At 40.6% G+C, this 27,757-nt stretch overlaps 1 protein-coding gene across 2 annotated transcripts; it reads right to left on the bottom strand.

The window, feature by feature from the left end:
- Window positions 1-837: 837 nt before the first annotated feature.
- Window positions 838-27,633, bottom strand: ube4a (ubiquitination factor E4A (UFD2 homolog, yeast)). Of its 2 annotated transcripts, none has more exons than XM_028464760.1 (20): window positions 27,513-27,633; window positions 26,378-26,541; window positions 24,256-24,432; window positions 16,904-17,016; window positions 16,218-16,370; window positions 15,933-16,092; window positions 15,630-15,832; window positions 14,626-14,817; window positions 14,191-14,524; window positions 12,991-13,117; window positions 12,551-12,858; window positions 11,203-11,335; window positions 10,925-11,115; window positions 10,664-10,764; window positions 10,369-10,482; window positions 8,674-8,848; window positions 8,411-8,591; window positions 8,140-8,287; window positions 7,539-7,696; window positions 838-2,428 (listed from the first exon to the last, which is right to left on the bottom strand). In XM_028464760.1, exons 2-20 carry the CDS (start codon window positions 26,505-26,507, stop codon window positions 2,293-2,295), a joined length of 3,234 nt encoding a protein of 1,077 aa, XP_028320561.1. In that variant the 5' UTR covers window positions 26,508-26,541; window positions 27,513-27,633; the 3' UTR covers window positions 838-2,292. The 2 variants fall into 2 exon arrangements, with proteins under 2 accessions (XP_028320561.1, XP_028320560.1); XM_028464759.1 differs by having other exon boundaries at window positions 26,378-26,544; window positions 27,512-27,628.
- Window positions 27,634-27,757: the final 124 nt, after the last annotated feature.

Below are 27,757 nucleotides of genomic sequence, written 5' to 3' on the forward strand. Positions count from 1 at the left end.
TGATGAAATAGAACAGCCTGTTTTTGGGAGCGGTCTGAAAGTGACTTTTCAGAGGACTAAAACTCCGGAAACAGGACAGTTTGGGAAAATAAACCTCAAATACTACGTTGTTTGGGTTCTTAGAACAATTGCAGATGGATGAAAAATAGCATAAAACTGGACCTTTAAGTGTTGTTCATTACCCTATTTGTTACCTAACCCTAACTAACCCCACTAGATCCTGCCAACTAACCCAAAAAATGTCAACATAGCTAACAAAGGTGTCATAATTTAGTGAACAACATTCATTGACAGATAATGACAGCGTAATATAGACCTTATAAAACTTCAAGTAAAGTGTTACCAAAATATTGTTGGATTGGAAGCCAGATCTCATTGTAAGAATACCATTAGATGCCAGCTAGAGCAATCCCGTTTGTGTCTACGAAGTTAGTGCAATTCTGTATGGATATTTGCCTGTAGTATTTTTAGCATTTTAGACTCAAATAGTCATCTTTTAAATAAAGGGGTGAAGGCTGCAGAGTTACAATCCTGGAAGGTTTTGCTTGCTAGAAGAGATTAAACTGATTAGCGTTAGCAGCAGAAATGTGTTCAGCTTTAGGAAGTAGGGTCCTGACAAAACTAGATCCATAGATTTTAAGGACCGAGGTCTCTTGATAGTCATTCAAGGGATTCAAACTGGCAACAAGCGCCTCGATTTAGATCTCATAGACCTGTATAATCCAGTGAGCTCGGGCTACAATATACATTGTAATATTTAAGATATTCTTTTTTTAAAAAAAGACATAAAACTTTGCAACATAATATATAATGCACATTAGTTTATTTGTAGTCATACTGTACATCTAAAATAAACATTTTAAAATCACATTTGTAGCAAAAAAAAATGCGTAAGATTTTGTACCAAGCCATGTCCTTGGCGGTGTATATCTAGTATAAGAAGCATGCCGGATGCAGAACCATAACACGCTTGGTTTTGAATTAAAATACTAATTCCAAACAACACATCATGTTCTCATTCTGCAGGTCGTCTTTATTACACAGCTCTAAGCAGTGATCATCATGTCTGCCTCAAGCACAAAACAAATCAGATCTTAATTTGAAAATGTTCATCACAAAAGTCTTGGTTTCAGGCCCTGATTCTGCTGACTTGACTGTTAAACAGTCTGCACCCTTATTCTACTTAAAAAACAACAAAATAAACTGCTTAAAATGTGAGACAAGTAATATAACTTATAATCAGATGATTTTTAATTCAAAATGTCAGCCAAATATAATCAAAAATTTCAGGGCTTCAATTTTATGATTAAGACCAAAAATGTAAACTTGTTAGGAAATGCTACAGCAGCACTGAGGCATCTGAAGTGTCTTCAAGAAAGACAGCATTTAAATACAGATTAGTAAATTAATAAGTCTCGTATTTAGATGGCTTTCTGCTCGACTACCAACTGCTCTGCACAAATCAGTAGGAATCCCAGCTGATATCCATAACACCATTAAACAGCTATTCCGTAACAATCAATCAAATTCATCTTTGGGATTTTCAGTCTGCCAGTGATGCATCATTTATTTCCTCATTTTTTCCCGTTATCTTTCTCCAATAAATTGTTATTGTAGAGCGCTACAGTTTAGTAAGATTTAGTAAAGCAGACTTATGAATTAGCCTTCTTAATTTCCAATATCATATTTTTTCAGTATTGTACTGTTAATTAAAAAAAGAAAGTAATTTCCTCCTGACTAAAGAGTAATATTCCAACAGTCATGAAGTAACGAGTGCACACTAATGTTATAAAATGTGTTTTGATGGTATCTCTTTGTTTTTGTGTTGGGAGGTTATTTGTCACTGCTGTGTGCCTGAAAGGGAAAATCCAGTTTATACACAAACATTAGTTTGCTCAGTGAAGGCCAACATGTCAGATGATGGGCCATACAGTACATTCAAGTGCTGCAGGATTGATCTGTGTGGCCTTGGTTCTTCTGATTGGGACACCAAATCAATGTGAAACCAGAGTTTACATCACCATTACAGTGTTTTAAAAAGAGCATAATGAGAGTTTAGCCCCTGCTGTGTGCAGTCTGCCTCGATAATTTTTTCTAGGAGGAGATCCGATAAGCATGAGTTTCTGTACAAACGGTAAATGCAATGTTGGCTGGAGCAGATGAGCAGTCCAAACAAAGCCACAGGCAAAAGCAATTTGTAGATCAACTAGAAAGCAGGAGTAGCACGTCGGAGCAGAAAAAGAAAACTACAAGGCAAAAAGAGTCAATGTTTATCACAGTAATGGATGGGAGCTAGCCGCTGGGCCCCAGCTGTAGCCGCTCCTGCTTGTGCTTCTCCAACCAACGTAAGATCTGTTCTTTAAGCTCCTCGTTTGGCTTGATCTGGTCCATAGTGAGAGGACTGCGGTTGAATGGGTCTGTCTGGTCACTGGAGGAAGGAGGACTGGTGTTAATTATTTGCATCATGCACAGTGATGAGCAGAGATTAAACAATTTCATAAGAATTTAATTTTGTTCATCAGATTTTGAAGCAAAACAAGATAAAGCATTTGTTACAATTTTAAAATTCAAAACAATCTAAAGCTAAAAAGCATAATCCTCTTCAGTATTTTTTATTTTTGTTTTTACATAGCCATCATCAAAATTACAAATAGCTGTAAGCCTCATTAAGGCAGTGAAATAATAATAGATCATCGTTCCAAAATTAAAGTTATTGTTTACCTACTAAATGTTTGTCTACACATTATACCAAAAATTAAAAAATGATCAAAATTTGTCAATACCGCACATATTTTTTTTAAACATACGTTAAAAAAAAGTTCTAAAAGTGGAGCGGAGTTGGGCTTTTACTTTGCAGAGAGCAATTCCTTTTAACAGAGACTTCACATGAGGAGAAATGAGCATCTTTAACAGGGAGTGTGACAGTTTCTTAAAGACGATAACGATCATTGATTAGACTTAGGGAACTTGAAGATAGTTTACTCAATCCATCAGTTTGCTGACAGCCCATTATTGAATGCTGCCTCCTCAGTTTAAACAAGGTTGTAATCCACTCAGCTTATCAACAGTGTTCGCTCTGATACAGAACATTACAGCCATGCATCCACATCATACATCCAGTTTATTGTACTGCCAAATAAAAATAAAAACATTTCCAGAAGTTTTAAAGACCCAACCTGAGCTAAATAAAATGCAAGTTACAAATGTAACTACGGTTCTATGAATCTCGAATGACCGCCAGAGGTGATGCTTAAAGCACTGAATGTTCCCTTCGCGCATGCGCAGTTCGAGTAATCATACCAACAATGTCACCTGTGACCCCTGGACGAGCCAAGAAAGGTAATAAGTTCCGGTGTCACCCGAGGTTTGTTACCTACAGAATCTTCTCATGGGAACACGAGGATTCTGAGTGACAAGATGCTCTGGTGGTCATTTGGGATTCATAGAACCGTAGTCACATTCGTAAATTTCGTTCTGTTTCATCCCTGCTGACCGCCAGAGTCTTATACCGGCGTAGTGACAAGGAACCCCAGACACCAACCTTACTGAGAAGCCTCCAAAGATTGAAGGACCACGCCCAGTGGATGAGGAGTAGCGACATCCACATTGTAGAACCTGGAGAATGTTCATGGCGTCATCATGAGGCCGCAGCACATATTTCCTCCAGGAGCACTCCCTTAAGGGCAGCCCAAGTTGTAGACACACTTATGGTAGAATGACAACGCACACCCAATGGTATAGGGCGGCTTGACACCTGATACGAATGGTGAATAGTATCTACAATCCAGTGAGATAAGCGCTGCTTGGAGAGAGCAAAGCTTTTGTTGGGACCCCCATAACAAACAAACAAGCTGTTCAGACGTACAGTACAAGTGGCTGCAGTGCTTTCAATATAAAATCTCAGGGCCCGGACTGGACACAAGAGCTTTGATCTGTTGTCATCTTCTCCCGATGGGGGATTATATCGTGCAAGTCTTAGAGGCTGACTAAAATTTGAACTGGACAGCACCTTGAGAATAAAAGCAGCGTTCGGCCATAACGTGACACCTGTACCATCTACTGTAAGTGCCACTTCAGACACGATGGGCTGACCGACAATGCATGAAACTAACCGACACGATTTGCCAAGATGATAGTGAGTAAAAACGCAGTTTTACACGACACCCACTGGGACTCCGCCCTTGCCAGGGGCTCAAAAGGAAGCTGACACAAGCTATTCAGCACTAAGTGCAGGTCCCATCTCGGGGGGTGAAGTTTCAGAGTTCCCCTGAGAAACAAAGCCACAAGGTTGTGGCCCCCCACTGTGCCATTGTTGATCCTAGCATGTTGGGCCAATTTTGCAGCCACACACGCTTTTAAGGTGGATGGAGCCCGACCCTTATCCAGGAGAGACTACAGGAAGTCCAGAACCTTGGGTACCAAACAAAGCACTGGGTCCTCTCAATGGTTTTCACACCACTCCACAACTTCCACCTGTTGGCATACTGTAGTTGAGTGGACTGCGCTCTGGCATTCAGGATGGTCTGCCTGACAGGTTCCGCACATCTGCTCATTAATGATTCGGGCCATTCAGTGACCAAACACATAGGCGAAGGCGGTGAGAATTGGAATGCCAAACCTGACCCCCCTGCTGGGAGAACAGATCTTTCTTGTCGGGGAGACAACATGGATGGCTGAAACAGAGATTTTGCAGCAGGGGGAACCATGTCCGACCTCGCCAGAAGGGGGCCACCTGCAACAACATGTGGCCCTCCTGAAAGACCCTCTGAAGTTTTGGCAAAATCAGAGGTAGCGGTGGAAAGGCGTAAAGGAAACCCCTATGCCAAGGGCGCACCAGTGCATCTTTGCCCAGAGGAATGGTAGTTTCCCTCAGGAAAAACCAAAGGGGACAGTTGATTGATTATTTCGAGGCAAAGAGATTAACCCCTGCTCTGCCGAAAAGACTCCAAATCATGCGTACCAGCTCTGGGTGGAGGCACCACTCTCCCGGCGGATGCTTTTGATGGGAGAGGGAGTCGGCAAACTGGTTCAGCCTCCCCGGTAGATACATGGTCCACAGACTGGCCAGACGGTGGGCGACCCACTTGAGAAGGTGATGGGAGACTTGCAACATTCGAGCAGACCTGCCCTCCCCCCCTTAGTGGTTTATGTGGAAGACAGTTGAGGTGTTGTCCGACCGCATGAGTACATTTAGACTACTGTCATTGAACTGTCCTGTGCTTCCAGACGGCCCCCCAACTGGAGAGGCTGGCATCGGTGGTGACAGTCTCACGGCAGACCCACGCCCAAGGACATGCCTCTCAACAAAAAATCCCTGTCGGGACACCCTGAGCTTCCGGTAACAATGCCACTTTGTGTCCAGGTGGAAACTGTTCAGCTACCTCTGCAATGATAGCACCCCCAGTGGGACCACAGCTGTCATGGATGTCAGCTTGCCTAAAAGTTGCAGGAAAGTGACATATGGCAATAACCTGTTAACCTGGAAGAGTGTGAGGAGACAGAGAATATCCTCTACCCGGTGAGTGGTTGGCTGCGCCCGTATGGTCATGGTATCTAAGGTCATCCCAATAAAAGTTGTTCTCTGAGAGGGTTTGAGGCACGACTTTTCAAAATTGACGCTGTGGCCCAACTGGGCCACATGGGTGGCATAATTCTCTGGCCCTCTGGCCCCTAAGGGCCCTGGAGTGGACCCTGTGCTCGGGTTTGCCGAGGTGGCAAGGGAGCAGGGGTGCAAAAGTCCACGGTTGGTCTCTGTGAAAGTCGCTGGGGATGATAACTCCCCCTGGGATGAACCTGCAGTGGAGGGCGGAAACGAGGGACAGCGGAAGGCCCCCGAGGTCTACCTGGAGGAGGCATACTCCTATTCAGGCTTGATGGCTGCTGTCTCAACGGTCCTCTCCAGTTCCTCAACCGCGGCAGATTTAAAGAGCTCCCCGGGCTCCACTGGAACACTCCAAAGAATTCTCCTTAAAGCCTTTGTCAAGGGGGACTGTACCAGCCACACCTGGAGGCGTGCCTGAATGATGCGTCACTGAAGCTCATGGCAGAAACGTCAACACTGACTTCTTGCAGGGAAGCTGAGAGGGCGAACATAAGGTGAGCCAAAAAGTTTCCAATATGTCCAGCCCATGCGCCAGCATTTTAGGGCCTCACGAGGAGGTACATTGAGGTCGAGGGCACCTTACAGATGGCCAGAGTTTCCTCCGGCGACACAATGAGGGATGCTATGGCCGGCTCAACATTGGGCATGTGCTCCAGGCGGCCCCCCTTAGCATTGTGCATGGTTGATAAAGTTTGGTCATCTGCTGAAAGCCGGGAGAGAGCACTCGTATCCCTCCAGCAAGCAGGTAGCTCCCTCAAATAGTCCACTAACATGGGGACTGAAAAGACAGATGAGATGCGGTTGCGCCGGATGAAGGCGCTCTCAAAAACTGACTGATCCTGCTGGGGAATTTCTAACTGCAGATGCTCCAAGGCCATACGCATAATATCCTGCATTGAACTATCCACTGTCTTGCTTAGTGAGCTCCGAGCAGAGGATGGGGTTCCCAGCTCCGAAACCATGGAGGATTGATCACTTTCATCCTCCCGGAAGTGAGAGGCCGAAGATGCCAGAGAGATAATGTCATTCTCACCTCTGAGGCAAGCAGTCGCTCAGCTTTTGCCTTCTTCTTTCACCTTCTTCCTGGGGAGGTCAGTCCCAGTGACAGACATGATGCCGTCTCGAGCGCCGAGGTTGAAAAGATGGCAGTTGTCCAGGAGGAAGGAAGGGGTCATCCCCTACAACAGGGGCTACCTGCTCCAGTCTAGACACCCTCAGTGCATGAGGCATGTAACTGCAATTCATACACAGGTTTCCAGATAAGCCCTCTCTAAGGTGGTCAGGACTGAGGCACCTTGTACAGAGGTCATGGCCCTCACTGGCCTCAAGGAGGGCACCACAGGTAGCACAACAATGGGAGCCCTCCATTGTGAATGGCAAATTAGCTCACTTGTACCCAATAAGCTGAGGAAAGGGGACGCGAACACCACCTACACAGCAGATGCACGTCGCACAGCACCAGTGGCTTATGCTTAACACAAGGCTATCTAGCTTTCCCGCTTAATAGTCAAGCCGTGTAAGCTGAGGGAAGAGGATAACACACCTCTAACACAGCAAAACAGTCAGCTGAGAGCTACATCTCATATATATATATATATATATATATATATATATATATTGCTCCATGAAAGCGCAACGCTGTAAGCTGAGAGAGGGGAGGCGAACACTACCTTCACCGGCAGAAGCTGCAGTTAAACCTTCAGTTAACACGAGAATATATAGACAGAAGTACCAAAGAACCTGGGGAAGAGGGCGGACACGCCGTCAAACCAAGCAGAGTGTAATCAACAAACACGCGTGTTAGCATCGAGCAGTGTGGTGCTAATACCAGGCTAACCAGGCTCTCACTCCAAAAGTACTCGAAAGCTACTGACTGCGCTCAAAAGAGAACCCCCAAATGTAACAACAAACCACAGCTTTGTAAAATGTTACAAACCTGAGAAGATGCCTTGCTATAGTGGAACGATCTACTGTCACATTGGAAGACGGGAGAAGAACAGGATCCATCATCATTGTGGACATGATGGGGTCTAAGAATTCATCAGGAGCGTCTGCGTACGTCTCCTCTTCCTGTTGCTGCCTGTCTGCATGGGACTGAAAAGGACAAACAATCTATGTAAGTTTTCCCTGAGGCATTCAGGACTTAATTCTTACACATGTACTTCTGCATAATCTCCAATGCATTTATTCTCAACTGTTGGGTGGTGGCACAAAAGTAGATCACATATTTATTTTTGGAGGCTTGTTTACAGGTCAAAATTATTTTATTTTGTTTTTTAACTAATGATAATGTAAGTTATTGAATGTGGAGCTTTTTGTGCATGAGCACTGTTGACTCAAAATTGTAGTTTACATTAAATTGCCCCTAAATGCCCAATTTTGTTTACATAGTGCAAAATTGTTTCCTTTCTTTGGTCAAAAGTGAACCAACTCTTCAGAAGTTTATCATTTTTCTATATTTTGCTCAAGGCTTGTTATCAAAGGATAATGTTTGTCTAAAAAGTTGAAAAATAAACCTGCTCTAAGTCAAAAGGTACCTTTATTTTATCAGCAAGGAGGCCAAAAGCTACAATCATGTCCCCGGGCTTGTTGATCCTCTTCAGTACTCTGACTGTCTGGGAGAAGAGAGTGGGAGAGTACGATCGACCGTCCTTTGGGACCGTAGAGCAAAAATTCTCCTCATCACTGCCAGAAACAAAAACCAACACATCTCACTTTTGAACAATACATGCAGTTAGATACAAAACAACAACTATACTTTATAAGAAATGCCTTTGTGATCTAATGAGATTAAAACGAAGGACATACCCAAGGTTTAGGTAGATGGAGCAGATGTCAGAAACGAGCTGCTGGGGCTTGAAGTCGAATTCACTGAAGTCTTTGACTTTCAGAGCACCCATCTTAGGACCCACCAGATGCTGCAGGAAGTTGTTCAGCATGGAGATGATTCTCTCAGCTAGGAAGGGGTGCACAAAGATGCCACGGATTTCTGAAAGAGAAATTGTAGAATTTAGAAACTCTTGCTGAAGGTCACCTGTGGGTGATCAATGTGACAATCAGCTGCGTCTGACCTGACGTGAGGAAGGCCAGAGTACCGATGGTCTCATTAGACATGATGTTGTGAAAGCGTCCCAGCTGTCCAAACATCTGCAAGCTGGACTCCTTCTCTCTTCGGGCATCAGGGGCCAGAGTGTCCCACTCACCTCTATCCCGCTCCAGCTGCAGAATCTTGATTTTACTCAGGTACTGAGAATAGATAAGTTGACACAAAAATATATTTAATCCAACTGTTACGGTGGAATACTTGAGTGTCCCACTCAAATAAGTTGTGACAAAAATAACATTTATTCTGTTTTTAAAATTGAACCATCACACCTTAACCCCGCAAACCATATTACTTCAATAGTCATTTATTGAGTTTTGGTTTTTTTTAATATCATTTTTATTTATTTTATTTTTTCTAATTGATGTCTGTACCACAGTACCACATATATTTTCACTATTATCCTATTCGGTATTTATTTTGGTTCTTACTGTCTGCTATTCTATTCAGTGGCGGATGCTTTAAGACTACAAGGGAACCTCAGCTTCCCCTAAAATCAGTGGTCAAATATGTAGTGTTGTGTGTACATTTCATTGACTAAATATATGACAGAACACATGTATGTTTAGTTCAGAATCAGCTTCTTATAACAGGAAACTGACAGTGACAGCGTGACGTTCTTCATTCATTACCGCAGCGTCACAGTGTTAATAAACAGTGGTGAAGTTCAGCTTCAATTGACTTCAATGGGAGACGATTTAGTGGTTGATCCACTGCAGTCAAACTAGACGCTCATTGGATAAATGCTCGGTTATGACGCACTTAGTCCCGCCCATCGGACGCCAGGATTCACAGGAGGTCTATGGAGCAGTGGGCTGGATCTGTCTGTTCCGGACGCTGGAATAATGGATGATGATTGGATGATCTGTCTCAGGCTAATTCAATTTTGATTGACAGCGAAATGAGCCAATCAGAGAGTATGACGTTGTAAGCACACAGGCGGGTTTTTCAAATATTTCAGTCCGTTGCTCTGTGTTGACACGGAGACTTTGCTGATCCTCTCATAGCGAATTAACTTCTGACAAACCTAGTGTCTGTTTTTGGTGTTTGTGGAGACTGTTACTGCTTGTGTTGTGAGACTTTTGACCAAACGCTCACACTCCAGCGCGCAGCAGCTACGCGTGTGCGCGCGTGTGCGTGTGTGCGTGTGTGATGATCTACAAATAGTTGTTGACAACAAAATGTGAATTCTACTAGAATTCACATTTAAATAAACAGATACATTTTCTGAAGTAGGCAGAAAATGAGCTTCCCCTGCATGAAAGACCAGCAGCCGCCACTGATTCTATTGTGGTGCTGCATTGTGTGAATTTGTCCTCTGGGGATCAATAAAAGTTTATTCTATTCTATTCTATTCTTATCTAAAACTTGGGGGTCAGTGTATGTCTTGGTCATTGGATTTTCCATTCAGAAAAGGATAATAAAAAAACAAAAAATGTGAGGTTAAGTTTCATTTTAAAATTAAAAAATGAAGATTGAAATTCTTCTGAAATTTTTCTTTATCAGGGTCGAGAAGTGATAAACACAACTTTAAAAACCGATTGAGTTTCATTTTCTGTCTCTAAAAATAAAAAAATGATGTTGTGTGCTGCAGGACTTCATCCAATGAACAAGGAATAAAACACACCACCTACGCTTGAAAAGCACAGTCTTGACATCTTACTTGAATTGCTTCATCGAGGAGGAAGACGGCATCATTCATCAGTAGGTTGAGGAAGCGGAGAAACAGTGGTGGGTTCATGGCCTCCAGGTTTTCAGATGCATAGGTTGCCAAATGCTGAATCCAGCCGAGATCAAAAAAATGAAACACAAGTCACATTAAAAATCCCTCGATAAAAGCTAGGGGAAAAGATAATTGGTATAAAATTAAAGTAGAATAAATGTAAAGTCAAGACTGTCTAGACCAGCTAACTTCAGCTCCTTCGATGCCATTTTTGTAGAGAAAAGTTTTTCATCACCTTAATGCTCTCTCTGTAGTTTTCTTTGCCCCACATGTATTTAAGAATTGGATACATGGGCCTTCTATAGTTGAATTTCTGTTCAAACTGATGGGGATCACCTGGGCGGAAGGAGTAAATCACATAAAGTTTTTTTTTTTTAATATAATACCCTTTGTTTTTTGATAGCTTAATGGAAGAAGATTTTTGTTTTTTTTAAATCATTACAAGAAAGGTGAATGCAAACATTTTTAAGTGGAGTAGATGCCTGAGCTTTCTCACCTGTGAACTCAATGTCGACAAACACAGTGATGAGAGCCTCAGCCAGCTGAGCGGCGTGTCTGTAGGAGCAGAACACTCTTTCCCTCTGGAACACAATGGTCTGAGTAGCACCAGGAGCCAGTGGCTCCAAGTGAGGCATCACCGCCTCCAAAACCTCGGCAAGCTTTGCTCTTAAGTGAGGGTTCTTCATCCTGTTGTGCCGACAGGGCAGAACGTATTAATGACGACTCAAAACCTGCAATAAAAAATGACTGCCATTAAAAATGGAAGTCACGTACCTTTCTTCGTTACCCATGAAGACAGTAACAAAATTAAGAATCTGCTCGAGACTTTCAGCAGAAGTCTCTAAAACGTCATCTGCAAACCGACGCAGGAAGATGAAAAAATCTCTTAAGTTTTCGGCAAAAAACTCTGGCAAAAAGAAAGGCAGATTTCAGTGTTTTCCACATTCAAGATAGACCCGACAGTGTGTTATTCATCCTGTCATCTCACAATAATTCCTTTTGTCATTCTAATAAATATATATATTTTCAAAAAAGTTACTCAATACTAATTCATTTTTAAATAAACTTTGCCAGTATTAATTTTGTTGATTCCAATGCCAATAAAATTTGAATTTTGGATATGAGAAAAAAAAACTGAGCAGAATCCAGTATTATGTATTAAAAGCTAAATGAGTTTAGAAATTAGCAATGTTTTGTATTTTGGATATTTTAGGCTGCAAAAAACAAAACAAAAAAGTTTTTTGATTGATAACAAGGCCGTGAATTATTTTTTTTGGATCATTTTTAAACTTGTTGGGCACACGGTGAAGATCTAAGACACGTGTCCAACTCAAGGCCTGGGGGCCAAATCCGTCCCTTTAGAGCAGGGGTTTACAACTGGTCTTACCCTGAGACCCACAATTGGCCCCGTCAATAAATCGCGACCCACTTTTTTTTAGACTTCAACCAACTAAATGTAGTTTTTCAAAAAAAGCTGTTGAAAGCACACATATGATATTTTTAAAAACATAAATCTATATATTTTCCTGTGCTACATGCATTTCACAGCATGCATGTCAAAATAAAAGACAAGTCAAAGATGAGAGACATTAAGTATCTACAGTATTTTTGACCAGTTGTCTGCGATCCATCCAGTACAGGTCCGCGACCCACTTTTGGGTCTCAACCCACCAGTTGAGAATCGCTGCTTTAGAGGATCAAATTCGGCCCACTAGAGAAAATAAAAATGACCAACTAACGCTTTAGATATCTCAGCCCCTCCAAATATAAAAATGTAATTAAAATCTACAATAATTGCAGAGCTCAGTTTCCCACTTCTTAAATCACATGATCATTTTGAATCCTAAATTGTTAAAAGAACTCTCAATTTTTCCAAAATCAGGCAAATTTTCCTCAAATTCCCCAAAACAGGGAAATTTGAGTGAAGTTCCTCCAGGGACTGATGTATATTGTTTATACATGGAAGTGCAAACCAGGGCACATTAATGTTGAATTTGCTCTTTTTCAAATCTAAAATCTGTGGTCTGTGATCAAACTGGTTCGTATTTGGCCCCCCAACTAAAACAAGATTGACACCTCTGATCTAAGATAAAGCTAATCTGAACGCTCAGTGTTGACAAACCTGGAACGTAGCAGAGAGTGGAATTGTGCAGGGAAGGCAGGGGGAAACTGAGTGCTACATGGTCAGGGCCCTGGTTTCCTAAACTGAGCTGAACAAGCAGAGCGGCGGTGGATGCTTGCAGGTTAAGGCAGCATTGCAGCATGGCAGGTTGTGTGGTGGCAGCTTTGGTTGACAGATATAAAATCATCAGGCGCTCATACTGCTCCAGAAGCTGCCCTGACATGGAATTCCCCGCACGCTGGGAGTCCTGCAACGTCACCTGGAGCCGATGGAGTGACTGCTCCATTTTCACCATCTTCTCATGAAGTCTGTACAAAAAAAGAACATATGGACAGTGAAATGAGTACCTGATATTTGTATTTTATTGATGCTGAGAGTTTCACCGCACAGTGAGGACATGAATAAAAGCTTTTTTTTTCTTGGTGTTAGATTGTGAGTACCTGTGAAAGCCGAGATGAAGGGTGAGTTGTGTGAAAAAGAGATTTTCAGTCAGCAGGCTGTAGGACTGGGAAGGATCCACCAGCTGCTGAGGGGAAGCAGGGATCAGGCAGGTTTCCTTGTCAAGACCTGCATAACACAATTTGGGTTTTTTTTAACATGGAATGAAATACACAGGTGGTGCTTCAACCAATAAAATACTGTTTAACAAGAGAAAACACATGTATCATTAAATTGTGGAAATTTGTCATTAACTGCAATAAATTTAAGAGGTATTTGATTCATTAAAGCAAGGGTCACCAACGGGCATGGACCAAGTGAGGGGCCCTCAGGAGCTCTAGTCAGCAATGAGCTTAATCTAAAATCTGATTTATTTTCCCAGGATTCAAACTCACAAAAATAAATACATATGACACAAGTTAAATACTGCTGATGAAGTTTTAGTATTAAATGAACCATCTTTAAATGAAAATTTTCACTGAAACATTGTGACAAATCTTTTTAAGTGTTGCGTATCTGGTGTATGGTCACTAGTATCTGATATATTAAATATGATATGATATGATATATATAAGAGATTTTCTATAATATTTAATGAAAATGAAACAATTGCATCAATTAGGAGAAATTTGGAGAAAACCTCGACATTTCCTGCCTTTTTAAGTTACTCCTAGCCTTCCTTATTATTCTACCCTCTCAATAAAGTGAAATTGTGAAAATGTAGTATTTAATGAGTGTTTTTCTAACAGGTAGCCCTTCGGAGTATAGAGTGCCTATAAAGTAGCTCACAGTTTCAGAAAGGTTGGTGACATCTGCTGCAGTAAAGTGACTGTTCTTTTGATTTGCTTACTTAAAGAAAATAAAAGAAGTTCTTTAAAATTGTAGATAAGAGCATATTGTGTTTTCACATGTAGTTCAGCACCAATCTACACCTTTTCACATATTAAAACAATGGCCGGAAAAAAACAATAATAAATACATGTTTGGCATAAAAAAAAAAATGTGATTTGCCAAATTGTCCCAACACATTCCTATTGTAAATGTTATCTAATCAGTTGATGTGGTTAGCTGTAGTGTAGTGGGTAATTAAAAAAGGGGAGGGGGCAACAAAACAAGATCTGTAATATTTCTGATGATCAAAGCTTAGTATGAACATTAAAAGAGTTACCGAAAAGCACAACACTGTATTTATGTCTACTGACCTCTTGCGTGCACGTTGTGGTTGCGTCTTTCTTCTTCACTCAGCTCTTTGTGTGCACAGTAGGTCGGGTTGAAAGTGAGCAGTTTAGGTGAGCGAGGTCTGCAGAAAGGCTGACACAACTTTAGCAGAACCGCTCCGAGGTTCAGGAAAAATGCGTCCGAGGCATACATCTGGAGAAAGATCTCCGGCATCTGATTGGCCCAGATCTTGACCCGGCCTGAGTTGGCCTGCAGACAGTTGCCCAACCATAGCAGCAGCAAGTGGCGAGTGTCGGCAGATCGCTGAAGCAAGTTCTTCAAGATCTGGTGCAGTTTTTCATGAAACTGGCCCAAAAACTGCAACACAAGGAGTGTAAAGAGATTCAGGACACACATTGGAAGTCGCTTTTGGAATTAACATGAAAAAAAAATCAGTAACCTGAAAACAATGGGTTTACCTGGTGGATATTGGATTCCTGGACCTTTGTCTCCTGTGCACTGGAGCGAAACGAGTTCAGAAAGTAACGATGTCCCTCCACTACACCTGGGGTTTTCACCAGGCAGGAAATACTCAGCACTGTCCCCAGTACACTCTTCTCATACTGTAAACCATTAGACGGGTCTTTGGGCTGAATGTGCTCCACCAAAACCTGAAAACCAGAAATAGAAAAAAGAAAACTGTCCTTTCAAAATCTGACTTTTTAGCATGATTATCGCTAAATGTAGCTTCCTAATGGAAATTAATAAATTATAAAGATATGCATTCAAAAGAATACATCAGATTACCAATGTAGAGTACTGTTAGACATTGTACTCAAGTACAAGTGAGTCCTACATAAAATACAAGTAAAAAGTAGCTCAATTGAATAGTACTCAAATTAAGAGTTACTAGTTACTTTCACCCCCCATGTCTATTTTTGGTAAGATGTAGATGCTTTCCTTAGAAAAAAACTTGTAAGGATACATCAAAGCAATCGGTAGATGCCTCTGAGGAAGACTGACAGTCGAAAGATGAAGGGAAACCAAAGTAAATTTCCTGAAAAAAGTTGTCTGATTAAATTAAACCTTTACATATTATTTAAAAAAAGAAGACAACAATGCCACGGTTCCCTTGCAAACAATAAACAATCTGGTTGGTCGGCTATGATGTGATGCATTTGATTGTTTTCTGGTCATTTCATTTTTTATAATTTCACAATGACCGTTCATCATTTTAAAACAAAAAATAATAATTTACTCAGTAACCTTTGAGTGTATAAATGTAACAAATGACGTTACTTCTTTTAAAACGTACATTAGTACAAGTTAAATTACTGATTTAAAAATATACTCAAAAAAGTACAAGTACCCATAAAAGCAACTCAATTACAGTAACGCGAGTACTTTCACCTCAGCTGATTACTTCCTTCTACTATAGGTGAGGGTTTTGTTGTATTTGTGACTAAGACCTCTGTTTCCTTACCTTGGCAATATCTTTGTGATGAGTAAAATAAAGTAGAACATCCAAGTAGGTGTAAAGAAGAGGCTGGCACAGATCCAGGACTTTGACGCGTTCTTGTAAAATATCAAACACGGGCACTATCACCTCCTCAAAGGTGCGGACCTCCTGGTCAGAGAGCAGGCCAGTAATGACCTCCTCCAGAAACTCAACCACCTCCTCTGATTCTGAAACAAACAGATGTAAACAAGAAAAGATAATCTCGAGACTGGAGTGAAAAAAAAAAGGAAAAAAAAAACAAGGATACTGAGTAAGTCCTGAACCTACGTGCTCCATTGAATCCCTCCAGCAGCAGGTCCAGAAGTTGCTCATACACGTTGTGGCTGATGTAAATCTCAGGAGTCAGCAGAAGTGTTCGTGTGTTGGAAACTGTGAGATTCTTACAGCGAACGGCAAACGGGAGTAACTTCTCTGGCACTTTGGTCACCTTGTAGGCAGATGAGGACAAAAGTCACCAACAAGTGAATCTCATGTCCCGATTAATTAACTAAGCAAGTCTATTACTATTACCAGTTGAGAATGTAGCAATAATGAGATAATTCAAAAGCCCACCTCTTCCTTAGCCCTCTGGTAACAAGCGTAGAGGTAGGGTATGGCACATTTCTCTCCAGCATCGCGGTCAGCAGAAAGGTTCACAGCACTGCATGATGTCATGTAGATGAGCTGATTTTCTGGCTCGAGCAGTAACAGACGGTTAAACAGAGCCTGAAGGACGAACAAAGACACCAGAGGAACTAATAACTCATGCCCTGAAAAAGTAAAAACTTCCCCAAAGAAATGTGCATCCTACCTACAATATTTCCTGAAAAACCCTGTCTGAATAAACTAAACCTCAACTTAACATACTATTTTATTTGTAATTGAAGTTTTTATTGACTTTTAAAACATTTATGAAAAAAGAACAAAAAACAACAAATTTACATTAACTTGAAGTCAAGTGAAACTTCAAAGGAACCATCAAAGGCGATCAGCAGAACTCAGCTGACAGTTGAAACATGTCAGGAGATAAAAAAAATTCTGAAAAACCTTCTTAATAAACGTAACCTGAACTTAACATCCTATTCAAAAAGAAGACAAAATGAATCTTGAGAGAAGTATATACAGTATAGTGTAGGCAACTATTTACAACTTTTGGCGCTATAAAAATAAAGTTGACTGGAATTGAATTATAAATTGCACTACATTCTGTGGTCTATTGAGAAGAACCATAAGAGAGAAATAAGAGTGTGAGATTGAACCTGTTCTATGTTGTCCATATCCAACCAGTCCTGTCCATCCAGATGTGCAGCCATCTCCTTCAGGTACACACAGCGAGGGGGTATCCCATTGTCTCCTCTCAGACTGGGGTCACCTAAAATAAGAGAATTTACAGAAATAAAAACAAAAAGAAGCTAACCTAAATAAAACTAATTTTACGTTATTTGGAAATCAGAGAAAAAATATAGATGTAAATTTAGGCAATGTTAACATAGAAAGAGTGAACAAATGGGGTTTTTTTCTGCTGGAAGTCACACATTAAATACATCAAAGGGAAGTTGGCAAAGAGTTTTTCTATTGCTGTCCTGGGCAAAACAAGGCACATTCTTAATCAAAAAGCACTGCAAACTCTTTATTGTACACTTGTTTTACCATTTTTATGTTACTGTCTAGAAGTTTGGGGAAATTCCTACATGACAAACATCCAATCGTTATTCATAATGCTAAAAAGATCCATCAGACTGATACATAACGCAGGATACAGAGAACACACACGTGGATTATTGTTAAAAACAGCAGATTTAAAACTCCCCGATCTCATCCAACTCAAAACTGTCCAAATGACTTATAAAGCAAGTAAAGGTTCACTTCCAAAAGGGTTGCAGAAACAGATTTTTAGAGAGAGAAGGGGAAAAAAATTAAGAGGAAAACTACACTTCAAGATCCAATATGCTAGAACATTGAAAAGGATGAGTATAACAATATTAGGGGTTAAATTATGGAACTACCTAAAGGATGAAATAAAACAAAGCACCAACATCAACCAGTTTAAAAAGCTTTTTAAATCATATATCATTAGTAAGTAAAAGAAAGAAGAGCAACAATTATATATAATATGTATACAATGGTATAAAATACATTAATATTTAATAAACAATTAAATGTTTTTATTAATTTATATATTGCCACTATAAATTTAACTGATGAAATTTGTGTCATAAATATGAAATAGTATAATATTAATATTATGTACATGTCACATACATTCATGTGTGTATATTGTGTACGTATGTATATATGTTTGATGTGAATGTATAAACCGTATATATAAAACTTGTGCAGAACATATTTTGAATGCATATTGTAAAAATAGCAATATTCAATATTTTGTGTGTGTGATATTATGTAGAGAACCTTGTTTTGTTTTGTTGTGATGGGGTAGGTGCAGTATATACTGTATGAGCTTTGCTTTAACCTACACGCTTTCGACTGAAGAACTGGACAATTGAGTGTTGTTTGTTCTGTACTTTTTTTTTTGGTTTGTGAAGACTGCCGAAATAAAATTCAAAAGTCAAATTCAAAACAAATCAAACTGAGCAACTTGTCAAATTCACACCAACCAAGCCTAAATTTGATTATCAATTCAAAAAAATGATTGGGCATAAAAGGGTTAAACTCTTGACATATTTACTAAATTAAAAAAAGAGAGTTTATTATTTGCTATCGAGTGAATTTCTATGATTTGCTGCAGATCATGACTCATCCTTAAGCAGACACAATGTGACTTCACAGTGACGATGGTCTTTGTTTTTTCCCTAAAGGCTGATGAGTCATTTCATGCTTCCTGGAAACTTTAATTTCCATTTTACAATACAAAGCATGACCTGACTGCACGTAAATAAAAAAGAAAGGTACCACTGGAGTCAATGGAGTCTAATCCTCTTTTCTCCCACTATGTTATTAGAGGACAATAACAAACCCCATCCACGGACACAGGACGTGGACAAATATTCTGCATCTTCTTCAAGTATGTGAACAAGTTTTGTTCAAAAAGGCTCTTATGCGAACCCACTAATGTAACACTTTATGTCGAGAGTTTAACGTTGCTGTTATCACCATAGATATAATATACGTAGACGCTGCATGAACTGCGGAGGGACGTACCTACAGCAACGCGATATTAGAATGGTGCTGGTGGAGGCAGCGGTGCATGGACATCTACGATGGAAAGAGGGACTCCTCAATCTCTAAGTAGAATTATTTTGAACCCATTTCCAAACTGTTGGATTTTTTTTTAAACGTTACGCATGTAGAGTCTGTGTTCCTCAGAATTGGGGCTGCACCACATCGCAAAACTCACCACATTCAAACACCAAAGTGGCAGCACAAGGACGAAACTGTGCAAAAACAGTTCTCTTCCACGGGTATTAGTTCAATAAAAGACTTAAATAGACGTAAATACTCTCGTAAATTTTTCTGGGAGGATTTTTTTTGTTCTTGTTCCTTGAATATTTCAGTTCTTTGGCTACAATAATAATGATGATGAAAGTGATATAATAGTAATGGTTACAATAATAGTGACGACATCATTCCAGGCCGTAATGATTAAACAAAAACAAATGAACGCAAAGATGCATCAGTTATTTCACCACTAGGGGTCAGAATATTTTACAGTAGCAGAAGCTGTAGTTGTCACAAACCTACAATGTTTAAGACTCTACAATCGCTGGCATCTGTGGTCTCGTCCACAACAACAAACAAACTGTTTCTTATGGATCTTCTGATGAGACGTGTTGATCAGAGTACGGAACGTCACAGCGCTACACAAAAAATGAGCAGAGCTTCACAGACATATTAAAGGGGACATATCATAGTTTTAAATCATACAGTTGTGGTCTATACAAAGTGGAACTGCACTGCTTGGGTCTGAATTCCTCATTATTATAGCTCCCCAGACCCCTTTTCTGATGTGCTTCTAAGAGCAACTCGTTTTGGTGCGGTCTCTTTAAATGCAAATGAGACACTTCATACCCCGCCCCCTCTCCAGGTTCAACTCCACCCTGCTTGGCCATTTTTGTAGTTTGATAGAAGAGATATGGCTATGTAGCGGCGCAGAAAAAGTTAATTCACACGTTATTTACACAATGTCAACAACGGAAAACTTGTCCATCCAGCTTTACATGTTTGAGCCAGAGTCTGACCCGGCGGAGTGAGATGAAAATGAAGATGATGAACCTGCAGAACCCTAACAAGTGAGCTAACACAAGCACCGAACTAATGCTAGCGCCAAGCTAACGTCACGAAATGCATTTTAATATAGTCTTTTCGGAGACAAAAACGGCAAAATGAAATGACTAATGAAAACTTTAGACTTAAATTAAATCACGTAGGCCATATCATCAAGGATCTAAAACGAGCACACAGCGCTAACATATGAAGACGGTGCAACTGCTAATGCTAACAAAACAATGACAGGGACGTCTTATCATCACACTTTTTAGCGTTATTTACAGCTTACCGAAGTGTTCTGTTTGTTGTCTCCAAAGACAGAAGGAATTGACCCCTCAATCAGACAAAGTCTTTCGGCAAATCCTTCTTTATACTGGCGGAGGTTTCAGAAGCAGCCATCCTTGAAGTGCTTCGCGCACACAAAAATGACCTTACCCACAGATGTGGGTACATTTCCGTGAAAAATAAAACTCAACCAGGCACTTCTGGTTCTGATGCTGTGAGACGGTGTAATGAAGCGTGTGGGTTACTACATCCAACAACTGAACATTTTGATTTCTCCTCTTGTAACTTCTGCATCCTGGAGCTTGGAGTACAAAATAAAAGCGAGAAATAAAAATGGCGGATTGCTCGAAGTGTTGGTCTTGGAGTCGATGTCCTAATTTGGCAGTTCCGCTGACGTTATTGTTCAAAAAACGTAATAGAGAATCAAAAAATCGAAACAGATTGAAAAATATGACCAAAACAGAATATAAAGATATCAACGGAGCACCTGAAGAGATTAATTTGAACTTTTCTGTGCTTCTAAACAATCTAAATATACATCAAAATGCATTTAAGGGCTAAAAAAGTGGATTTAGCATGATATGTCCCCTTTAAAGTTTAGCGGGTACTGGTGGCTCCGTATTTTAGAGTGAGGGATGAGTTGCGAGTTTTTTGGCAATTTAGACGGTGTTTAACGCAGTTTAGACAGTGTTAAGTGCAGTTTAAGGCAGGCATACACTGTGCGATGTGGCCCATTTTGAGACGATTTTCGACTCGTGCGACTATTATGTGGGATCGTGCGAGTCTCTGCTAGATCGTGTGTCGTGCATCGTGTAGTATACATGGGGTCACGAGAAGCGATTAACACCTCACGACCAGCTCCCGATCAGCAATCGTAGGTCGTAAGGATGAGGGTATCGCACAGTTGAAGCAGTGCCATGGTCCGGCTTACCGTAAACGCTCACACTGCGCGTGTGCGAACACCGTAGGACCGCTGTAAAATTTATGGACAGACGTGCCTACGTCTGTCCAGCCAGCTCCTGGTCAATCACTTCGCCGTCTTTTCTTTTTTGAAGCTCTTTGCTGAGATTTGCGAGCGTCTCTCCACTACCGTGTTTTTCTTTTTCTCCTGTTTTAATGGTGACGCTTTAGTGTTCTTCTTCTTCTTCTTCTTCTTCTTCTTCGTCTAATTTGTACGTTGCATTTCCGGAAACAAGACCCGACTTGTCGTGTATGGACATACAGTGTGAGCAGTCAGGTCGTGTCAGTCCGTACAGTGTGAGAACATGTATCGTGAGCCGCGCACATTTGGGCTCTGCGTCTGAGTCGCAGTTTGAGCTGGAGCTGAGTAAACGATTGAAAAAATTGCACAGTGTGTGCCAGCCTTTATACGGTATTTGAAGCAGCCAGGATGGAAGGGGGGAGGGCGGTGCACCTAAAGAGCGCTCCCCAGAAACACTTAACCAAAAAAAAAACAATCTGTGCTTCACGGTGACGGCGTTTCATCCCGATTCTGTCTATTTCCAAGTTCAACAGTGAATTCTGTTTTCATTAGTCGATTCCTGTCAGGCCCTCTTAGGCTGCAGGCTCTCTCTCACTGTGTGTGTGTGCTTAATGACAGGAGTGACTTCATCTGTGCAGGAGCTGAGCTGCAGCTACAACCAATCACCACTCTCCACAGCTATAAGAACCAGTCGTCAGCTCCACCTCCTTGCCAGATCGTAGACTCAGGTTCCTCTAGCTCAGTCAGATCCTGCCTTCCCTCCACTCCTGAACCAGCCTGGGCTTAGCCACACGGACTACTCAGTGAACTACCTGCCTTGCCTGACTCTTTGTCAGCTCACCGACCTGCCCTGGATCCCCTGTTCTCTCCACGCACCAGCCTGCCTCTGTCAGCTCTCATCCGGACTCTTCACCTACAAACAACTGACTAATAAGTACTGGAAATAAACATTGTCATTGCCTTCGTCACCAGTCTCCGTCTCTGCAATTGGGTTCACTACGGGATACAAGCCTAACAGATTCCGTCCGCGATTCCGTTAACGTGGATTTAATAGGGCCCTACATTAGCTGCTGCAATCCTCCAGAACGCTAATATAACAATAACAATGTACTTGTCACTTCCTTAGCTATCACCAAAAAACTATCTATGAACTGCAAATCTAAAAAGTCCATACACATCACCCACTGGAAGAACCCTCTGTCAGATCACATTGCTTTGGAAAAAGAACCACCCACCACTCTAAACACTTCAATCACTCAACCACACTCCATTTGGCTCTCGCACATAGATTTCTTACACAATGAATCCCTCTCAACTGTACCCGACATCTCTTGTTTAAGATCCTTTATCCCCTTATCAATTAGCATTTTTCTTTATTTCTTTTTTACCTGAGTACCAACCACATCACCAATACACCTCCTTTACTATCCACTAAACCTCACACAAGCACATATTGGTACATTTCCAACCGTGCATTTTCTTTGATTCTTTTTATGGCACAACTGCTTATCCCACAATCTCCCTTACTGTCATCCACTCATGATTCTGGTGTTGATTGCCTCTGTTGTTTAGGAACACTTTAAACGTTGTCATTTGCTGTTATCTTTGTTTATATTATTCATTTTTTTAGTATTGCTATCATTATTATTATTACTATTTCACTAATACTAGTAGTAATAATAATATAAAATAAACCTGTATATTATAGGGTGTAAGGGCTGGGGGAAGGATGACAATAGCAATGATAATCCATTTTTACAAATTACCAGTTTTTTTCCTCTCTCTTCTCACTATGTATGTGTTTGTGTGTATATGTGTGTGTGTAAAATACTCTATTAATATTATTAAATTTTATTTATCTCCCCCCCGTCCCTTTTTTTTTTTTTGCTAAATTGTTAGAGTAGTGGCCTAGTGGTTAAGGACAGTGGGCTTGTAATCGGAGAGTCGCCGATTCAAGTCTCACCTGGACCAACACTGTGGGATGTTGAGCAAGTCCCTTAACCCCAATCCAACTGCTCCCTGGGCGCCTACAGCTGGCAGTTCACTGCTAGCCCTTGGGGAAAATAGGTAAAAATGCAGACTACGGTGATGAATAAAGGTTACATTATGAAATAACATCCTTGGGGCTTAGGCACCCGGGTGGTTGGGTGGGCGGTTGTAGGTGGTGGATTGAGCGGGAGATTTTCATCCTCGGAGGCCCCTCATATAACGCATAACTGACAACAGTAACAGTTGGAAATCAAGTACCTCCCTGCACCGGTTACATCATAACACTGAAGGACAGGCTTCCCCCCAAAGGGGTCTGGGAGCTGCCCACCATGGGGGACCTCTGTGGCTCTGGGTTAGCCTCCTCCTGCTAAGTCTGGAGGTAGTACAGAGGGATACTGGGACAGAGAGGCAAATGAAAATAAGGTACCCCCCCCAATCTCCACTGGGTTCTGGCCTGGCCCCCTCAGTTCGCCCGGGTGCCGGGCTCCAAATTGAAACTATCATTGATCCCCCTTATATATATATATCGTTCCTTTCCCCCACATATCTGACTATTATTAACTTGTTATTGTCTGCTCCCCTCACCCTCTAATAACACAATACCATTACTATAATTATTATAATATCACACACACACTGTATTGTAATGTATAAGATTTGTAAATATTGTCTATGATCTTTGGCATTTTTTTCTGTAATTGTCTTTGTGTTGTATGTGGCAAAAAAAAAAAATTATTTAAAAAAAAAACGCACACATTGTGGACGTGACCCCATATGGGGTCCCCTAAAATGTCCAGTAATTGATTAAAAAAAGTTTGTTTTGTTTGTACTTATTGTTCTTTTCAAAATTAAAAAATCAATCTCAAACAACTATATTCTATATTTTCACTTTCTCAAATATTAATCTAGTTCAGGTATAATGCATTATAAAAAGATTTGATCTGACGCAACTTCTGACTAATCCTGGCAACTCTGTATTTAAACATGATCAAAAATAAATTCTAGAAGCAAAAATTAGTCTTCGGGGTCGCCAGAAATTTGTGATTAAAAAAATGGGGCCACGATCCAAAAAAGGTTGGGAAGTACTGCCTTCCACCTCTCTCTGACCATTCCTCTGTTTATACTCACTGTTGTCCAGAGTGATGAGGAAAATCCTCTGGATCATGTGGTTGACATTGAGTTGCTCACACAGCTCCTGCCGAGACCAGAAGGAGCGGCTGATTTCAGCCACTGAGTCCTCATTGTCGTCAACACTGTCTGACACCGAGTTCTCCGACTCAGACTGGCTCTCCCCAGAATCCTCCACTGGGACAAACAAATATGGAGATCAAGCATGAAGGCTTTTACATTTTACATTTGTACTTAAAATCAATTAAGAGAAACATGACTAAATATACCCAATTTTAAGGTCAAAGTGGCTGGACACCATATATTTATAACTAAACTTTTTTGCATGTTTTTCAGTGAATAATTCAAACCTAAATGAAGTAAACATTATATCTAATCTGCCACCAACTGTTCTCCCGCCTTTTTGACAAAAAACAACCTTTATCACATCAACACTAAACAGTGATTAAAAAAAAAACACTGGTAAACGTCACTTTAATTAAATGATGAGTTGACTTTAATAATCTTTGAGGCCTAAAATCATTAAGAAAATGTGCTGTGATTAATACCATAATCATCAACGTCATGGACTCAATGTATATGGCTAATATCAACCTGATGGAGGGTGTAAAATAAAGCTGAGTAGTAGAGATGGGAATTGATAAGAATGTAGGGATTCCGATTCCATTATCGATACTGCTTATCGATTTGATTCTTTACCGATTCTCTTATCGATTCTCATTGGGTGAGGGAATTAAATAACACAAATGGATTTGTTTGCTTTAACTCTTTATTATCTTATCTTTGTCTCTTTAATTTCCTGCAGGAATATCAGCTCTATTTTAATCCACCAGGTATAGATTGTTTTCACTGGATATTAATAATATACAAAAATGCTATATAAAATTGATGAATTGTTATTATTATTATTATTATATTTACAACATATGACACATTTTGGCTACAAACATTTGAGAATATTTACAGTGCTCCTTTTGAACTTGAACAACTTGATCCAAAACTAATTCAGACATAAAACAAATAAATCTTCTGTAAAAAAAAAAAAGAAAAAGAACATATTAACCTAAAGTACAGCTTCACTTATTATGTATTTAAATGGTAAAGCTTAGTTTAGCCTTTGTTTATATTTCTATAAATGGACCTTCAGAGACGCCGTCCCCATTGTTACATGTGACGTCATCAGCCGTGTGTATGTGTGTGTACGTGTGTGTGTACTTGTGTGCGTGTGTGTGAACGAGCAAACTAAAGACAACAATCAGTACCAGTCCGTCTCCCGCGTCTGATTACTTGTTATGAGGACATAAACTGGCGACTAGGTGTGTGTTTTTGCTGAAGTTTGTTGTTTTCGGAATATAAGTCCGTGCAAGAAGCAACTTTTGCGCGAGTGTACAGAACTCGGATGTGCGTAGCATAGCAACAGAGATGCTACAAACACAGCACGGAGGACAGCGCTGCTGTGGGTGGAGGAGGTGGATTCTCCGCGGTGGACAGCAAACAACTATATGGTGGAAGGAGCTTTACTTGGTGCTAGCATAAACACAATATACAGGACCTGGAGGAGTTTATCGATACGTATTTGCGACGTAAGCGGAATTGAAATACAAGCAAACAAACGATTCCTAGGAATTGGATTACTGGGAACCGGTTCTCAGAAAGAACCGGTTTTCGATTCCCATCCCGAGTAAGTAGTATGTGAAAATCAGGAAAGTCATTCTCTAAACAAATCCTAATTTCAGGTTTCATTACTGGAATAGGGGCTGAGAAATTGTAATCCATGTCTTTAAGCCAGTTGTTGATTTACTTTGAGCCACCTGTTCACAAGCCCATAGAACAGTTTAGGAGAAAAGTAGCAAAAGCTTATGCCTTGTTATAAACAGGAGATTATAACACACTTTTAAGGAAGTAAGGTTAAAAGAGAAAAGTACAAAAATGAAGTGTATAGTAGGACAATAATAATAAACAAAAAACGAATGTTAACAATGGTCAAGGATGCCAATATTCTTCCATGAAGCTGTTGAGTTCATGGAACCACAATAGAAAATAATGTTGGATGATGAATCAGAGCCAAAGAGAAGGTGATGGGCCAGCTGCTTCTGCAATAGGAGCTGATAAACGCACTCACGTGGTGGCTCTTCAGACTGCTGTGGTGGTTTCTGACCAGATGCAAACTGTTTTGCATCAGCAACCGAGCCGAAAAGAGCAGCGAAAGGGTTGCGGGAGATGTTCTGGTTGTTGTTTCCCTGGTCAGTCATCTCACTGGGGCTCAACTTATTCCATCAAAGATCCCTGAGGAGAGAGACACACTGACTGACTGACTGAGGTGGTGAAAAGCAACACATGTCAGGAGATAAGTGAGCATCAGATCATTACTAACTAAAATTTGTCTTTCCTAGTTTTGGTTTATTTTGTCTGCAAATACATTTTAATGGCATTTTTATTTGAAAAGGATCAAACGAGTCAAAAAGTCATAGCTTGAAGTTTATCATAACAAAACATCACAATGCCTTCCCATTGGCTGATTTATGGCACTTTGTGGGCAACTGGACAGTTTGCAACTATTTTTTCAGCAGCATTTGTTTGTTTAATTTTGCTACAATTTATTCATCTGCAATGCTATTGCAGACGCAAGGGAAGAAAATAGACACAGGCAAAGGTTTTACTTCTGAAACATGGAAAAAATAATCACTATTTTGACCACAGTATACAGATGTGGGGTTTATGGTTTGCTTTAGGAGTACAAACTGACGTCAGGGTTGATTCAAGAACAAAACAGAAAGTAAAAGAAACATTAACCATGAAATATATCTATTCACTTGGGATTACATTTATGAATATATTCTAATGCTGCAGTGAAGGTTTAGGGATTCAAATAAAGATAGTTTACTGTCACAGTTACAAATCAAACCCCAACAACAGGTACTGTTGTGTTTATCCTACGATAGCTTGTTTTATCATGAGTTATTAGACTGTTCCAGTGTTTATCGTAAGACAGTACGTAGCGTTTACAAAAGTAGATTACAAACTAACCACTACTCAACAGCAGCTCAGCTGCTAACAGAGCCAGTGAACAGACTGATCGAGCTAACCAACTAACAAGCTAACCACACCAGCTCTGCTCAGCTAATAGTGCAGCAGCATGCTAAGCTGTCACAGGGAAAACCATGTGATTTCAGCTCGGATTTATTTAAAAAAACGCACCTTTATATACTGGTTTGAATCTAAATTGCAAAAAGAATCGACAGAAAGCGCTGTCGTACCTGCGTGTGTGTGGTGTAGGTGCGCTTTTAAAGGGAAATAAACCTGAAGCGCAGCAGCTACAAGCGACAACTGTCAGTGCCCAATTCTTTCACGGGCCCGATCCTTTCAGATTCTTTCAACGCATGCGCGTAGACTACGTCACTGCTACACTCTCAATCCTTACGCCAGAGCGGCTGCGACGTGATACTTGTTTGTAAACCGACCATACGACGTTAGTTAAATATGTTAATAATACACATTTATA

Source organism: Gouania willdenowi, chromosome 13, assembly GCF_900634775.1.
Source record: "Gouania willdenowi chromosome 13, fGouWil2.1, whole genome shotgun sequence".
Lineage (NCBI taxonomy): Eukaryota > Metazoa > Chordata > Actinopteri > Blenniiformes > Gobiesocidae > Gouania > Gouania willdenowi.

Excerpts from the sequence above, each read along its gene's own strand:
- ube4a (XM_028464760.1), bottom strand. The coding sequence starts at position 26,507 with ATGACTGACCAGGGAAACAACAACCAGAACATCTCCCGCAACCCTTTC. Across the intron at positions 10,483-10,663 it reads ACTACAGAGAGAGCATTAAG|CATTTGGCAACCTATGCATC; the intron begins GTGATGAAAAAC and ends GGCTGGATTCAG. Across the intron at positions 2,429-7,538 it reads ATAGCAAGGCATCTTCTCAG|TGACCAGACAGACCCATTCA; the intron begins GTTTGTAACATT and ends TCCTTCCTCCAG.